The sequence below is a fragment of the Neomonachus schauinslandi genome, chromosome 6 (genome assembly GCF_002201575.2).
Source record: "Neomonachus schauinslandi chromosome 6, ASM220157v2, whole genome shotgun sequence".
In the NCBI taxonomy this organism is placed as follows: domain Eukaryota; kingdom Metazoa; phylum Chordata; class Mammalia; order Carnivora; family Phocidae; genus Neomonachus; species Neomonachus schauinslandi.
In genome coordinates, this window is record NC_058408.1 from 58541543 (window position 1) to 58559598 (window position 18056).

At 37.5% G+C, this 18056-nt stretch overlaps 1 protein-coding gene across 2 annotated transcripts in view; it reads right to left on the bottom strand.

Annotated features, from left to right (window-relative positions):
• POU2F1 (POU class 2 homeobox 1) overlaps positions 1-18056 on the bottom strand; it is a 178861-nt gene that overhangs the window by 56777 nt on the left and 104028 nt on the right. For both annotated transcript variants that reach the window (XM_044916414.1, XM_021682671.2), the window contains exon 2: positions 16062-16127. In XM_044916414.1, coding sequence (XP_044772349.1) covers positions 16062-16127 — 66 coding nt within the window. The remainder of the gene's footprint in view (positions 1-16061; positions 16128-18056) is intronic.

The window sequence follows — 18056 nt, forward strand, 5'->3', positions numbered from 1 at the left end:
AAACTTGCTGGCAGTACTAACACTGGAATAAGTTGAGCAATTACACTGCTAAGTAAACTCTGGAGACTTTCATGCATATGTATAAGAGGTAAGTACAAAATTACTTTATAGCAATAATGTCTGTAGTAACAAAAGCCTAAAAATAACCCAAATGTCCATCAATAATAGAATGGATAGAAAACTTGTGATATATTCATATAATGGGATATTATATCCAGTGAAAGTGAATTATAAACATATGCCCTAGTTTGGATGAATTTCAAAAACATAATGTTGAACAAAAGAAACCAGTCAGAATATAATATGATTCCATTTATATAATGGCAACAGATGAATCTAAGTATTATTTGAGGATAGTAAATATACAGATGAAAAAAATTTGGAAAGAAAAGCAATGTGACCATTAACACTGAATTTAGGATGATTGTTACCTCTGTGGTGGAAGAAGGGACAATGACCAGGATGGACCTACAGTGGCCTCCTGGGACATGGTAACATTCTGTTTCGTAGAGTGGTAGACACAGGAGTACTTAAACTATACATACATGTTTACATACAGGTTTCTAAGATTATTACATTTACATTAAAACAATAAAACATCCACAATGACAAAATAGTTGCAGTAAAATTTCAAGGACACATCCAGATGGCAAGGAGCAAAGGAAAAAGCAGGTGGCAATGAAGCCAAAGTAGTGAGCGGGGCTCCTTCCTTTAGTAAGTCTGGCAGTGGTGGGAGTGAGAGAGGGTGGTTGTTGAAAGGTGTACAGACTGTGGGTGGGGTGAGGGTCTGCAGGCTGATAAACCCATGCATATTTCAAGACTGTGAGGAAAGATTCTATGGGAAGGAATACACTGAAGATGTAAGAACAAGATGGGGTAAAAAGATGGGGTAGGAACTTGAAAGAAATGAGAAGACACAGAATTAAGAGTGAAAAGTGGAGGATCATAATAATGGAAAAGGCTATTTCCTAAATGCAAATGAAAAGGAGATGGGTGAAAGAAAAACATATAAAGCAGAGGGAGGTGGCAGGCTCAAATCAGATAGTACAATTTTCTCAGTAATCAAAAGGTAGTCATTTTCAGAAAACAAAAACAGCAAGACAGAAAGAAAGCAGAAAAGTTCTGGACAAGCGGGAGCAGTTTGCTCATTTACGCTATTTCTATGGTTATTTCTCCATAACTGAGAATGGAAATCTATACCCTCTGAATGCTAATGTTAAAATGTATAAATGGGACAGGAAACACAACATACTAGGGTGGAAAGGCCAGAGATAGGAGAAGAATGGGGGGAGGAAGGAGGAGACAGAGAGAAAGCTAAGGTGACACCCTCACAATAGGATCCAAATGCAGATGCCCTCCATCATCGTCTCTATGTCTCAAAGTCCCAGGTATTGTTCAACATGCAGCCTGGAATCCACCCTCTTTAAGGGCCAATCTAACTGGAAATAATCTTTCCCAAATCTTTTTTTTTTTATAGGAGGGGAGAGGCAGAGGGAGAGAGGGAATCCTAAGCAGGCTCCAAACCCAGCTCGGAGCCCAACGCAGGGCTCAATTTCACGACCCTGAGATCATGACCTGACCAAAATCAGGCAGAATGCTCAACCAACTGAGCCACCCAGGCATGCCAATCTTTCCCCAAATCTTAACGCCCATACAGCCTAGTTTTTAAGTTAGGACACTTAATCCTTACTTAAGAGATAACATGGGGCGCCTGGGTGGCTCAGTCGTTAAGCGTCTGCCTTCGGCTCAGGTCATGATCCCAGGGTCCTGGGATCAAGCCCCTCATCGGGCTCCCTGCTCGGCGGGAAGCCTGCTTCTCCCTCTCCCACTCCCCCGCTTGTGTTCCTGCTCTCGCTAACTCTCTCTTTGTGTCAAATAAATAAATAAAATCTTAAAAAAAAAAAGAGAGATAACATTAGTATTTTTCAAACAGATCAACCCTTTAAGGCCAAAAATTAAAAACTTACAGTAACATATTTTCGTAATCTCTTCAGGATACAGCTACGTCTAAAGGAAGCCATATTTTAAAAAGAAAAAAAAAGATCTCTTTTCTAATGTCAGTGGCCTCAGACTCTTTTGCTAAATGCATGGAAATAGATTTGTTACAGTGGTGCTCAGACCAAGTATCAGAATCACTCACATCACCAAACAGAATTAAATCAGAGTAAAGATTGGTTACAGAGGATTGAGATTTCTGGAATCCCTGAAAATATTTGTAAATATTCCCGGATTTCAAAGGAGGATCAAAAATTATTTACTGAGTGGAGACCTAAACCCTGAATATATAAAAAGGCAAGGTACCCTTTTTCTTCTCAAATCTGATAAGACCCTACTTGTAAGTAGAGAGTGTCATAGGCAGCTGCTTACTCCCACCCAATTAAGAACATTGGGGACAAGGGGAAAGCCACATTTAATATACTACACCTGTGCTGAAGCTACGTTGTTTCCAAAAGAGTTGATATCATTGGCTCATTAAACTGGGAACTTAATCTAATCTGCAGTGTATGGGATCTCCTCTTATAAATCTGGTCCATCTGAAACTCTATACTACCTTTATTATTTTTAATCTATTCCAATAGTGACTACTTTGGAATACTGATATAGAGATTATTTGGCTGTTTCCTAAATGATTAACTTCTTAACCAACAGGGTTGTCCATCTTTACAATTCAAAAGAAATCTCTTTCAAATGAACAGTTTTACCTTTATAGGGAATACCTTTTGATAAACCTATTGTTATGGCTATATACATGAAATTTATGACTGAATCATCTCCCATTGGCACTGAGACCATTCTTTCTGCTTATATGCATTTTCTGCTTTTATATAATTATTTAGGTATAAACAACAAAAGAGAACCAAGAATATATCATATAGAAGAAAGATCCTGCTGTAAGAATAAACGCTACATTCAACATTTACTGTGTATTGGTGTGCCAAGTGCTGAGGTTATATCAAGAAGAAAATGACACAGTCCTTGTTCTTAAGTAGCTCTCAGGCCTATTAATTCACTCGTTAAAGAAAAACTCACTGAGTGAGTACGTGGCAGACGTGGTTCTAGATGCAAGAGCTAAAACAGGAAAGAAGAGAGATAGAAACCATGTCTTCATAGAGCTTACATTTTAGTGTGGGGAAAGAAACAAAAATGAAAAAAATATTGAACATTAGATAGAAATAAGTGCTATGAAAAAAATAAAGAGGAAAAAGGGATAGGGAGTCTGGTGGGGGTGCAGGGGTAACAACTGTGGTGTCTGCCTTCGGCTCAGGTCGTGATCCCAGGGTCCTGGGATCGAGCCCCGCATCGGGCTCCCTGCTCGGCGGGAAGCCTGCTTCTCCCTCTCCTACTCCCCCTGCTTGTGTTCCCTCTCTTGCTGTGTCTCTCTCTGTCAAATAAATAAAAAAAAGGAAGAAGAAGAAGAAGAAGGTACACACAACATGGCAAGGGCAACAGCAGATATACACACGCTGGGACCAGGACACATCGGGGGGCCCTTAAGGAAGAAGGGAAAAGGTGATGCTAGGGAACACTTCTCAGAAGCAACATTTTGGTTGAATCTTAAGAGGATGAGATGGAATTAACAAGAAATGGCCATTTGAAGAAGGAAAACGTCAAGCATTTCTCTACCAGAAGTAGAAGACATTATAACACAAGTTTAATATCCAGGAATCCAAACGAATAATTTTAGATATTCTATTAGGTCCTCGGTTTACAAAGATAAACAAGTCATACTCCCATAACCAAAAGTTGCTCACTGTTAGCTATGGGTGACAGACAAGAACATAAATAATTATAATGTGAAAGACTAGCACTGTAAAGAAGTTATCTACAAAAAGATGGCAGAAGGTAGAACACAAACACGAATAAAGTACAGTCACCATCCTCAAACAAACCAAGGCAGAATACGATATTTGCTCAAAGAAAGGTACAAAGTGCTCTGAGAGTTCTAACGTGGCTAAGAAGAAGGGGGAGATTAGGATATAAAGGTGGGCTGGGGTTACAGAGTGAGGCCTGAACCGTCAAGGTTTGAAAAGTGAAAATTTAATGGTTCAGATGTAAACACAGTTTATTATTAGCCACTGCTCATCTCATTACTGACCATAATATAGATGGAGCTGCACAAAGACACTACTGGAAAAAAGAGTGCGGGGTACATTATTTTAAAAAAATAAAAGTATATTATTCAACCCATTAGGATACCTATTAACAGGGAAAAAAAAAGGGAAATAACAAGTGTTGGCAAGAATGTGGAGAAACTGGAATCCTTGTACATTGGTTGTGGAAATGTAAAATCCTTGTACATCAGCTGCTGTGGAAAAGAGTTTGGTGGTTTTTTAAAAAATTAAACATAGAATTACTATATGACCCATCCATTCCACTGCTAGGAATACACCCAAAAGAAGTGAAAACAGGTACTCAAAGAAATCCTTGGACATGAATATTCATAGCAGCACTACTCACAATAGCCAAAAAGTAGAAACAATCCAAATGTCCATCAACAGATGACTGGATAAATAAGTTGTGGTATGTACATACAATGGAGTATTATTCAGCCAGTAAAAGGAAATGAAGTATTATACAAACTACAACACAGATGAACCTTGAAAACATTATGCTAAGTGAAGGAAGCCGTACACAAAACAGATCACATAGCCTATGATTCCATTTATATGAAATATCCAGAATAGGTAAATCTATAGAGTTGGGGGCTGGGGGGAGAGGGAAATGGGAGGGCAACTACTTAATGAGTCAAGGTTTCCTTTTGGGATGATGGAAACACGTCAGAACTAGACAGAGGCGGCGGCTACACAAACTGTGAATGTACTAAATGTCACTGAATTGTTCACCTTAAATGCTTAATTTTATGTTATATACATTCACCTCAATTAAACAAAAACAAAAAGATCTGCAGCTCAGAACAAATCTGACTACCCTAGGTTTGCCTGCCTGTAACACCCAGCCTCACTGGCCTGACTGGCTACTTAAACTACGCCATAGACCCAAGTAATGTGAGGCCACCCTGGTGGAATTTGTCGGTCTGTCAGTAAATTTAAGGCAGTCAAAGTGAAATTTACCAATAATAGCTTAAACTTCAGATGCCCTACAAGGAAATAATAACAATGTCTGTGCCTGCTACTACATTGCCCTAATGAGCAAGTACAAATTCTACACGAAGTTTACAAAAAGTCACGTAACTGTGGGACATAATTAACAGCTAAAAGATCTTCAAGAAAAACTTAGCTTATGTTCATTTGTGTGTGTGTGTGTGTGTGGGTGGGTGGTTTCTTCCTAATGAGTCATCATAAAACTAGAATAATCTAGGATAATGGAAATCCAGAAAGAAAACTACTTAGGTCTATAGAAAAGTTCTATGCTACTACAAAAGCAAGAAGCATAATCAGAAATGATGCTATAGATCATCTACAGGATGGATGACTATTTCGTATCTACTAAAAATTTCCACTGCTATTATACTGTATATTCTTCATTTCCTAAGTAATGGTATATGTTTTATTTTTTTAATTGTTTTTATATATTACCTTGTAGATGACTCCAGGTTAGTGATGCATGACAAGACTTCCGCAAATGGTTAGTTTGTCGAATTGTTACAAAGTCTATCTGGATGAAAGGTATTACTGAAACAGACTGTATTCTTAATTGTAGAAAAATGAATAACTTATGACCTACCAACTATTCAGACCAAGTCTTTTTCAAATAACTTAAACATGTCACCTAAAGGGAATACTTCGAGGGCCAAGAAAACCAGAAATAAAGTCCTTATTCTAAAATTGTAATAGCATGCTAATAGTTTTGTTGACCAAGAAAAATTTACCATTTACTCTGCTCCATCCTTCTCCTGTCCCCTCACCTAGTCAAATGTTTCTTACTCATCTTCAACCTTGAAGATGTGAGTTAGTGACACGGTGGTAGTTTCCTGCCTTCTTTAGAAACACAAAGTGCCTGAAAAGCTGTAGTGAAAGTCCTGGTCCTCTGATTTTATTTGATGTCAAGGTTCCCAGCTTGAATTATGACCCTTTGCTCTCAATCCTTCTTGTATTGTTTATTTATCTGGATGAACTATCTACTCCCAGACTATTTTGCATTTGCAAACCATTTGCATTTTGTTCCCTGGTTTCATTTTCTCAATATCACAAGGACATCCCTAATTGCCTCTGTTCCTAACCCTAATCTAGAGTGCTTTCTTACCTTCCCTTCTACCTACAAACTTATCTGTAGTCGTTATCTATATCTATCTTTAACTCCTTCACTCTCCCATTTCTCTACCTTAAAATGGAGGGGAGGGGACCTTCTTCTATTCTAAGCTACTTCATCTACCAGTGTTCAGAAACCTAACGCTTCCCTTCTCCTTGGGAACTCTGATTCCTGAATCATCCATCCTTTTTGTACCACTCCCTCCTACTGGTTCCTCTCCTTCACATATAAAATATACTTGACCTCCTCTCTCCTATTCTTTCCTTTCCTTTATTTTATTTAAAATATAATCACTATTATCATCGTCATATTCAGAATAAATACTGCCAATTACTGAGCACTTACTGAGTCATACATCTACATCTACTTGCTTTCATGTATACATCACTTTTATGTAACGATTTATTATTATTTATCTCCCGTTTTGCAGCTAAGAAAACTGTGGCACAGAAAGGAGTAATATGCCCAAAGTAACATAACTGGTAAGTGAAGGAACCAGGGATCTGAATCCAGGTGGTTCGGTTCCAGGGCCTGAGCTCTTAACCACTATGCTATACAGCCTCTCACAGTTTCTGTTATGAGAGCTGCCTACGTTTACCATTCCCCTTCCTCAATTATTCACTTCTCTATCCGCAGCAATTTCTTTCTCTACCACTTACCTAAAACCATTTAAAAGCTCCCTAGTAACTACTAACTGTCAAATATAGAGGTCACAGTTTAAGCTTCCTTTTTTTTTTTTTTTTTAAGATTTTATTTATTTATTTGACAGAGAGAATGAGAGACAGAGAGCATGAGAGGGAGGAAGGTCAGAAGGAGAAGCAGACTCCCTGCCGAGCAGGGAGCCCGATGCAGGACTCGATCCCGGGACTCCAGGATCATGACCTGAGCCGAAGGCAGTCGCTTAACCAACTGAGCCACCCAGGCGCCCCACAGTTTAAGCTTCCTATGTCTTGACCTCTCTGCAGGACCTGACTACCCTGGACACTAACTCCATGAATGTCGCTGTCTGGTTCACTTCTCATCTCCATGGTTGCTCTTTAGTCTACTTAAACACTGTCCAGTGGAAATTTCTGTAATGCTGGATCAGTTACATATATGTGCTACCCAATCTGGTGGCCTCTAACCACACATGGCTACGAAGCACTACAAGTGCAGCCCGCATGACGGAATTTGTAATTGAACTTTAATGTTACCAGCCACATGCAGCCTGTGGCCAGCCTCCCAGATGGTGCAGGGCTCCTCCGTGGCCCCTCTTCCTCTGCCAGCCTGTCAGTGTTGTGGAAGAGGTCTGTCCTTGGTTCTCTTCCCGGCTTCTTCCACTCCTTCCACTCTTCCCAGCGGCACCTCCCTGCTAAGTACTTCCACTCCTATATAAGCAGCCAGGCTGCTCTCCTCAGGAACACAGCTCTGTCTTCAATTGCTCACTTCTTCACCTGCAGGCACCACGAGGCACCTCCAATGCAGCATTTTCAGAACTTAGTGGATCACTCGTTGTTGAGTCTACTTGCAGCTCAGGCAGTCCCTGGTCAGAGAACGGCACTCCATCTATTCCGGTCCCAAGCCAAATACAGGCACTCAGTTTAGATTACTCTCTTCCCTTGTTTGTTTACTCCCTTCTCAATCTCCTCTCCTCTCCCCACAAATGCTCATCAAATCTGACCCCCTGGTTTCCACTGCCGCTGCTCGAAGCCAGAGTACCATCTAATGGATCTAACTGGAAGAGTAATGAGGTTAGCTCTTTTGCTTCAAGTAACATGTAAAGTATAACATGGCTAGAAAATTCTTTTATACTTGTTGGGGAAAAAAAAACACACACAAAAAATTAACATGACAGGAAACAAAACTGCCCTCTAAGGGAGAAAGGAGAAAATTATAGATAATCTCACAAGCTGTACTTAATAAGTGGCCTTTCAGCAATAAATCTTTTTTTATTAATGTTCCAAATTTCTATTGCTAATGAAAAAAAATGAAATAGATACTACTTTTAAAATTCTGTATTTGTTATTGCGTTACTCCTGGCAAAAGGATCACTCACTCCTTCATTCATTTAATAAAAATATAATCTTAATTCAAATGAAGAATAGCAGGTATATTCACCGGTGCCCTGGTCTTTCAGGATCCTTTCTCCTTCTCTTGGAGAAAATGATGTCTGCTCAGGCTTTCTTACTAATATAATTTGCTAAAATCAGCCACAGCACTAATAAATCTCACAGAACAAATATCCCTGGTTGCTAGAAACTTCTGATAAAATATTTTTGGAATGCAATTTCATAGATGCACATTGGGTTGCATTAATAAATTTATTTGGTCTTTTCAACTGTGAAAAGATCTTAACATCATCCTGGGGGAAAAAAATCACTGGGATGAAAAATCATGAATATGGGGAGGAGCTTTAGCACTATCATAATTCAGGTGAAAAAAAGACTTATAGTTAATTGACCACAAACTCAATGAATCAGTAAGTATATAAGTTTTAATATTTCAAAAGAACTAAGTATTATCAGAAAAAAATAATATTTTGTATTCTAAAAATTTAAATCTAATATCATTTTTATCTTAATTATAAAAAATAATTACAATAAGACAATGGTAAGTTTTCAAAAATAACAATAAGCCAATGGTGATGGTAATGGTTGCACTGAAGTCTGATTCTGAGGATGACAGAATGACAAAGGATCGAGAAATCATAGGTCATGATGGAAGAGTCGGAAGGGATCAGAGAACTTTAGGGCGGATGTCTTTCTCCCATTTAGCCTAACTGCTTCTTCATGCAGAGCATAAACACAGCCTCAGTCACAATGAAATCCTGTCGGGCCCTCAGTCCAGCTGCAGCTCCACTTTCTACAAAGCCTTCCCGCACCCTCCCAGCTAGAAACAAGTTCCCCCACACTGAAGTCTCACGGACCTCTGTATACTTCTTATGAATCTTCTATTATATTTTCATCATATTTTCTCTGTAAGGTAAGTTTATTGAGAACAAAATCAGTATTTGATTCAACTTTAGTGATCTTACTTAGTACAGTATCTTGCACATAGAAAACAAGACATAAGGAACAACATATCTCAAAGGATAAGAGAACGCTCTACTCACTTTTATAGATATGTGTGTGACCTTTGAAAAGTGACCAAACATCTCTGAGCCTCAATTCCCTGATCCATAAAAAGAGAAAAACAGTGCCTTATATGGTTGTCACAAGGATTAACTGAGATAATCTATACAAAGTGCTTAACACACCTAGTAAATACTTAATGATAGCCACTATTACTACAGTATAAATTATTACTCTATAATAAATTATTTCATAATGAATTAGCATTTGAAAATAAATGTCAAGTAAATGGAGAAGACATAAAATATGGCAATGACTTCCAGAAGAGCTTTCATTTTTTAAAGTTAGGGAAAATCATTTCAATCTGTGTTACTCCTAAGGGCAGAATTCAAAAGACTATAGATAACAGAGCTGTACAACAACAGAAGAAGATGTATCAGAAACTATGATTCCCTGTCAGTGGATGAGCCCAGGCACAGGGTAGATGACCATTTGTCAGAAGTACTGATGAAAGAAGTCTGCCCTTTGATTAAAAGTGAGCAAGACTTAAAAATTTGTCCAATATTTCTAACATAAAAAAAAATGCTTTTGGTTGTTCCTACTGATGTTTATAAAACTTTATACAACTTTTTTACTCTTCCAATTATTATCTGTAATACAGCTGATCAGATTTAATTTAGGATAAAGTAGTGTAGTAGGCAAAACAATGGCCAAAGATGTCTACATCCCAACCCCCAGAAGCTGTGAATAGTTACTTTACACACCAAAAGGATTCTGATCTGATTACATTAAGAATCTCAAGATAGGGAGATTATGCTCGAGTATCTGGGCGGACCCAGTGTAATCATGATGGTCCCTATAAGAGGAAGAGGGAGGCAAGGAGAGTCGAATAAGATGGGACGATGGAAGCAGGAGTCAGACAGACAGAATGACAGCCCTGAAGACACCTCACTTCTGGCTTTGAAGATAGAGGAAGAGGCCATAAGCCAAGGAATGCAGGTGGTCTATGGAAGCTAGAAGAGAGAGGAAATGGATTCTCCATAGAGGCTCCTGAAGGAATGCAAGCCTTACAACACCCTAATTTTAGAACTTCTAACCTCCAGAACTGTAAAGATAATAAATTCTTGTTGATTTACCCAGCAATTTCACTACTAGTTATTTTCATAGCCCAAAGAACTGAAAACAGCAACTCTAAGATACTTGTGCACGTGCTCACTGTAGTTGTAGCTAAAAGGTGAAAACAACCCAGCTGTCCATCAACAGATGAATGGATAAATAAAATGTGGTATATACATACATTGGAATAGGATTCAGTTATACATGCTATAACGTAGATGAACCTTGAAAATATGCTAAATGATATAAGTCAGACACAAAAGAAAAAATATTGTATGATTCTGCTTATATAAAGTATCTCGAATAGGCAAATTCATAGAGACAGAACATCGATCAGAGGTTACCAAGGGCTGGGAGCAGGAGGAAATGGAATTACTGCTACCCCTAGGGGCAATATCCTTGGCAGCATCCTTGTCCAAAAAACTGTAAGAAATATCATTACTATTCTCTTATCCAGATGGATAATTTTGTTGAAAGTAAATTATTTTGGAAAAATAATCCAATCTTCCATTTCTTCACTTGTGATCTTGGACTTTTCAAGCTAGGCTATGAAAAGATCACATAACCTATTGGCTAGATGAGCTACATATTTGTTTTCTTTAAACTGAGCCTGAGCCTCAAAAAGCTTATTCATCTTATTTATGTATTTATTTATATCAGTTCCTTAAAGGTAGCTAAGTCAAAACTCATTCACTCGACTCAAACTCTCAAATCCATTTCATTCAATCTTTGAGGCAGTGTAAGATAATGAAAAGTAATGAAAAGACTCATGGTCTTTACAATCACAAATTACTAACCAGTTCTGAATAATTAGTTCCCTTATCTGTAAAACAGGTATAACACTACTTACCTTATGGGAGTATTTTAACAATTATGATATAAAGCATACCTAATAAAGCTACTAGACATGCATACCTGGTAACATTTCAACACATTTTAACTGCTGCTATTATTATTACTATTATCCTTGTTTTCCTCTTAAATGACCACCTCAACTACTTTAATGATAAATGAAAAAAATGCAATCTAATATGAATTATTCCTCATTTTCCTTTTTATTTCCACCTCAATTTTGTCATTCTTCAACGCTATCTTCTCCCTAGTTGTAGAAAAAGGGGTACATCTTCTTCCTTTTTTTTAAAGATTTTATTTATTTGAGACAGAGTGCATGCCTGTGCATAAGTGGGGGAGGGCGGAGGAGGATAGAGAGGGAGACAAGCAGGACTCCCCCCCCCACTGAACGCAGAGCCCATTGCAGGGCTCCATCCCAGAACCCAGAGATCATGACCTGAGCCAAAGTCAGACGCTTAACTGACTAAGCCACCCAGGCTGACTCTTGGTTTTGGCTCTGGTTGTGATCTCAGGTCCTGGGATCGAGCCCTGCATCAGGCTCTGTGCTCAGTGGGAAGTCGGCTTTGGGTTTCTCTATCTCCTGCTCCCCCCGATCCCCCACTTGCTCGCTCTCTTCGTCTAAAATAAACCAATCAATCTTTTTTTCTTTTAAAGAAGGATACAGCTAGAGTCATCATAATGCCTGACTTCAAACTATATTACAAAGCTATAATAATCTAAACAGTATGGTATTGGTATAAAACAGACACACAGATCAATGGAACAGCACAGAGTCCAGAAATAAACCCATGCACATATGGTCAATTTATGACAAAATATATAAAGAACTCACACAACTCAATAATGAAAAAAAAAAATCTGATAAAAAATGGGCAATTTTCCCAAAGAAAACACACAGATGGCTAACAGGCTCATGAAAAGATACTCAGCATCATTAACCATCAGGGAAATGCAAATGAAAACCACAATAAGATATCACCTCACATCGGTCAGAATGGCTATTATCAAAAAGACAAGAAGTAACAAGTATCAGTGAGGATGTACAGAAAAGGGAACCTTAGTACACTGTTGGTGGGAATGTAAATTGGTACAGCCACAATGGAAAACAGTATGGAGGATCCTCAAAAAACTAAAAACAGAACTACCAGCAATTCCCCGTCTGGGTATTTATCCAAAAAACAAAACAAAACAAAAACACTAATTAGAAAAGATATATGCATGTCCAGGTTCACTGCAGCATTATTCACAATAGCTAAGATATGGAAACAACCAGTGTCCATCCATGGATGAATGGATAAAGAAGATGTTGTATATGTACACAATGGAATACTACTCGGCCATAACAAAGAATGAAGTTTTGCCATTTATGGTAACATGGATGGATCTTGAAGGTATGCTGAGTAAAATAAGTCAGAGAATGACAAATACCATATGATCTCACTATATGTGGAATCTAAAAAGCAAAACAAACAAAACAAAACTCATAAATGCAGAGAACAGACTGGTGGTTGCCAGAAGGGAAGGGTGACTGGGGGAGTGGGCAAAAAGGGAAAAAGGGGTCAAGAAGTACAAACTTCCGGTCATAAAATAGTAAGTCATGGGGATGTAATTAAAGCATGATGACTATATTCAAAAATACTGTATTGCATATTATGTAACTTTATATGGCGACAGGGGAAACTAGACTTAGTGGTCATCATTATATAGTGTATACAAATAGTCAATCATCATGTTGTCTACCTGAAACTAATATAATGTTATATGTCAATTATATCTCAAGAAAAAAATACTCAAATATCCTCAAAGAAACATCACTATGATATTTTTCTATACCTCCTCTTGAATTACAATAATCTACCCTGAATCTCTTATCTGTATATCTGTTTTCTCAATGGACTGCTAACTCTTCAAAGACTGAGGGAATCTCATCTATTTGAGCTAGCATCTTGTAATAACACCACATACAATATTTTACATATGACAGGAACTTAAGGAATAAATAAATTGACAAGCCTAAACTACTGATTTTCTGTGAACACATAAGGGCTATCTGACAAAAGTGCATCATCAGATTTATCTGCTCAACTTAAATAGATCGCTCTGGCAGGAGAAAGGCAAAGAAGAAGCATATCAAACATAATCTTAAATAATTTTACAGTATTACTCCCCATAAAATGTCATGAATCAAAGTTATTTTTTCCAGAAATATTTAAAATTTTAGTAATCTACACAAAAGTATTCCAAATCCAAGAAAAGGTGAGATTTTAGTTTTATAACAACGCTAAGGGTTCTTTCTACTGAAAACTTTTACTTGTTATTCAACTAGCAGAAACTAAGAATCCTTTACAATTAAACAATCTGCAGGTCTGTTTTATTTTTAAATAAAAATCAATTTGTAAGCATGTAATTGTCTGAACAAACTGTAATTCTGTATCTGACATACTGAGCATTGTAATTTAATAGGCAAGCTGGAACTTGAAGTTATTTTTATATTCCTAAACTAACAAACTGATATCAGTGGGAGATGCTAAGAACATAGTGATAGGTAACGTTTCAGAAACTGACATTCAAGGTTTTAGTTATCTTCAAGTGCATTGTAAAGGTCTGTAACATGGAAGCAATTTGTAATTTTACAAAGGCAACAAATGCTGAGTTTTAGAGACATTAAAAAGTAAAAATCTACATTGATACTGCTTAGTTCTATGAGTCCACCATGCACTGCATATTAAAACAAGTCAAGAGGGGCGCCTGGGTGGCTCAGTTGGTTAAGCGACTGCCTTCGGCTCAGGTCATGATCCTGGAGTCCCGAGATCGAGTCCCACATCGGGCTCCCTGCTCAGCAGGGAGTCTGCCTCTCTCTCTGACCCTCCCCCCTCTCATGCTCTCTCTCAAATAAATAAAAACAAAAAAAACAAAAAAACAAAAAACAAGTCAAGAAATTCACAAGACTGTTTTAGCAAGTGCTCCAGCTAGAATTTCTCTTATATACAGCTCTGAAAATAGTTTTAGGCCTGAAATTAAGTATTGCTTAAATTTTCTGTTTTATTTTATTGCAATTCATGGGAGAAACCATATGCAGGGTGTAAATCCTCATTCCACCTTTATTTCCTGGCTGGTTTTGTGCCTTGATTTCCTATTCCCTGAAATAATAACACCTAACTTACAGGGCTGTCATTAAGAACACAAATTGAAATCAGGTAATGGGTACAGTGCTTAAGATTTTTAAAAACATGTCATTGGGGGATTATTAAATGTAGGTGCTCAATAAATGGTAGCTACTGAAACGTCTATTATTAGGGGTTTCTCAAGGAGTCTGATGTAGAGACATTTTCAGTGTTCGCTCAATCATCTGTTTCTCTTCCCTGAGAAATACATGCCTCTCCTTTGAAGTGGTTCCTAAGGCACAAGGTCCTGCACACCCTCCCCGAACGTCTGACGGGAATGACTGCCGTTTCTCTTTGCAAACAAGTCCCACACCTAAGCTAGATGGCCAAAGCACTGGCAGATGGACCAGTGCTACAAAATAATGCAAGACAGGGCCCAGAGGACAGAGAAACAACAAAAATGAGACTGCAGCTGACAATCCAGACAGAAGAGAGTGCTGCCTTTCTCCTCCCTAGGAGGTTCTACAGCAGTCTACCTGGCTAGCCTCAGAGTGTTCTGAGTGACCTGTTCAGTACAACAGGATGCCCCACAGCTCAGTTTCACTTTAGAGATTAAAAGATTAACACGTTTCTCCAGGTAGAGAAGGATTTTGAATGGAAAGATAGGTAGGCAGGAACTGCTACATTGGTTCAACTCATCCACTTTAAATTAAAACATGTTGTGGCCAGCAGAGGTGAAAAACAAAGACTGTTTCCAGGAGTGACTCTCACCATCTCCCATTTTTAGGCAATTTGAAAATGATGGGTCACAGAGGCAACCCTCTCTGCAAGTGAAAGACCTAGTTTACTTTAGAAACTATTGCTTTCTGGGTATCCCTGCCCATAATTCCCTTCTTACACAGTTGAGTATTTTAATTTATGCCTCTTCCCCAGAAACTGGGGAAGTCCCTGCACCATCTCTGGCAGATGATAAAGACACATGGTTAAATGTCCTCTGAGCAATGTAATGAATTAAGAGTATGGGTTGTAGAGACATTCTATCCTTTACGGATTTACCTTTCTCTCATGGGGCCTCAGTTTTCTCATTTATGATATTAATTTTCTCCTGATAAATAGTTAAATCAAGTATAAGTTTTTAAAAATTACCAAATAAAAGAACATATTAGAAATAGGTGTGTGTTTTTAACTATCTACTGACACCATCATAACTTCAATACAACTTAAATTGAAGGGGGGCGGGGGGTGGATAACATTTACTATTTCGGTTAACACCTATAACAAGGGCAACGTTTTACTGAACGGTTAACTGTGTAGCTGGTACTGTGCTTAATCCATTTCCTTTGATACTCACAATGACCTATGAAATATATTATCCCCATTTTATAGGTGAATGAAGTCTCAAAAGATTGGGGAAACTGCCTAAAGTCCAAAGCTAGTAACAAATCCCTAATTCACACCCAGAACTACCTGACCCTAAAGGACTATTCTCTCAACTACTTTAGAGTATCTCTGATAAACAGCAACAAAAAGATGAAGCAATCTGCAGAAGAAACTAAATAATCTTAAACAAGTAACAATACCAGTTCCTGCAAGCACTAAGTTATATTTGACAACTCAACACTCCAATTGGTCTTTATTTGCCAAACAGAAGTCACAGTTAAATGGAAAGTTTCTTCTGTTAGCACGATTAGAGCTAGTTAAAAAGCTGGACCTGGGAATCATCTCTTACCTGTGTTGCCATCTGCACTCTCCATAGATGGTTTACTAGTTTCTGACGGATTGTTCATTCTTGAGTCTGCAAGGAATGAGAGGTGAATGAGGTTTTTTAAAAACTGGGGATGTGGTTAGTGAGGCAAAATTGTGGAAAAGGAAAGGCTTAAGAATACTGACTAATGTTAACAGTTCTACAGTTCAAAGACAGATAGTGTCAACACTAAAACATTGGAAATTGTAATAAAAGTTTATCTGAAAGAAATTCGGGATTCCCTTAACCCTGAAGTGATCCACAAATAAACTGTCTTTCCAAAGAATCTTAACGTTCTTCTCACAAAGATAACTGAACTCTAACCTGAAAAAAATTACAATAGAGTCTAACATGTAAATGGAGTAAATATAACACGAAGCATAAAATACTTTAAAGAAACAAAGCTGGGGCCAAGCTCCTTACAAAGTAAAACATGTTACTCTCAAAGTTTCTTTTTTTCATAAGCAAAGGTATTGGTTAGTTATAACAAAAACAATTCACTGGTAATCTTCCTAAAAGACGGGACAGTAACTCAACCTTACAGAATAAAAAGAAAGCATGTCTAAGAAAAAATCTCCTATTTACTCCCTGCCCAAACTATGTGTCAAAATGAGAATATGTCAAATTCATACCTCAATCATAAACCAGTACAAGAAGTTGCACCACAAGGCATAATGGATATATCTAATCATTTCCAAATTGAACCACAACCACACCACCTAAAATACTACCTATCTGATACCCCATGAGAACCTCCTGACGTGGGTTTATCTCCTTAAGGGTTATCTCTTTAATGAAAGTTTTCATAGTAAAAAGTTTTCATCAAGCAATATCAGGTATCCCAGAAGATACACAAGAGACAAGAACAAGTCTGTTTTTCTTCCACCTTTATAATAGGGTAAAACCTAAATTTACATTTAATACATACTTCATTCTGCTTGTACTATAAACCCAAACTTAGCATATTTGTAATCAAGTTTACTATCAAGCAAGTTTCCCCTTTTCCCCCACTGGATTAAGAACCATTTAACTATAATTATTAGTTGAGAATAAGTAAACTATATTATATTTGATTTTTCACTGAAGAGTACATTTTGTCATCTGCTTCAGTGTTTAACTAGGAAGCCAAAACAATCATCAGTCCCAACCGTGCTGTCCATAGTTGCTTTATCTAAATGCACAAGTGATGAGAGAGAATCAAGAGTCCTCCTCCCATAAATTTCATTTCCAACCTGGAAGCTGTGTAATAGCTTTTTTAACACAGGTTTTGAAACAGATGCTTGTCTTATGGTCTTAAGCAGTTTCATCATATCTTTGGTTTGTTCTTCAGATGTTCGAAGGATTCAAATTCGTTTTTCTGTGGTCATAAATGAGAGTAGTTCTACAACTTCCTTGCCTCTACTGTACAGAAAAATTTAAATGTCACTGAAAGCATACTCAGGTTTGAAAGGAACAGGTGTACAACTTAGTGAAAATCAGCTTTCTGAATGACTTAACCAAAATCTTATGAAAGTCCACAAAGATCACAACAAATGTTAATATACCAGTAAACATACATTCTGCTCAATGCTTCCTTTAGAATGTTAAAAGAAAGTGGGAAAAATACGAACCACTTAATATTCATAAAAAGGGTAACATAGCTTTTATACAAAGAATTCTTAACAAGTCATGAGCCTGTGCTTGTGCAACTCATACCCTAATTTCCACACATCTAAATTAAAAATTATGCCACAGGTATTGTGTGAATCTTCTAAGCATGTTCTATTAAATTGTTGAGCTTTAGAGACATTTAACAAAACTACTTCACACATACGTACACATGTAAATAAAAATTCTGACTAACTACAACAATGTGAAGACTGTTCAAATGACAGTTACTGTTAATTACAAATAACAGAGATCAGTTTCTAATTCTAAAATACAATGCTAAAAATATTTCAAAAAGGTATTTTTCTTTCCTTTCTTGAGTTCCCAGCATAG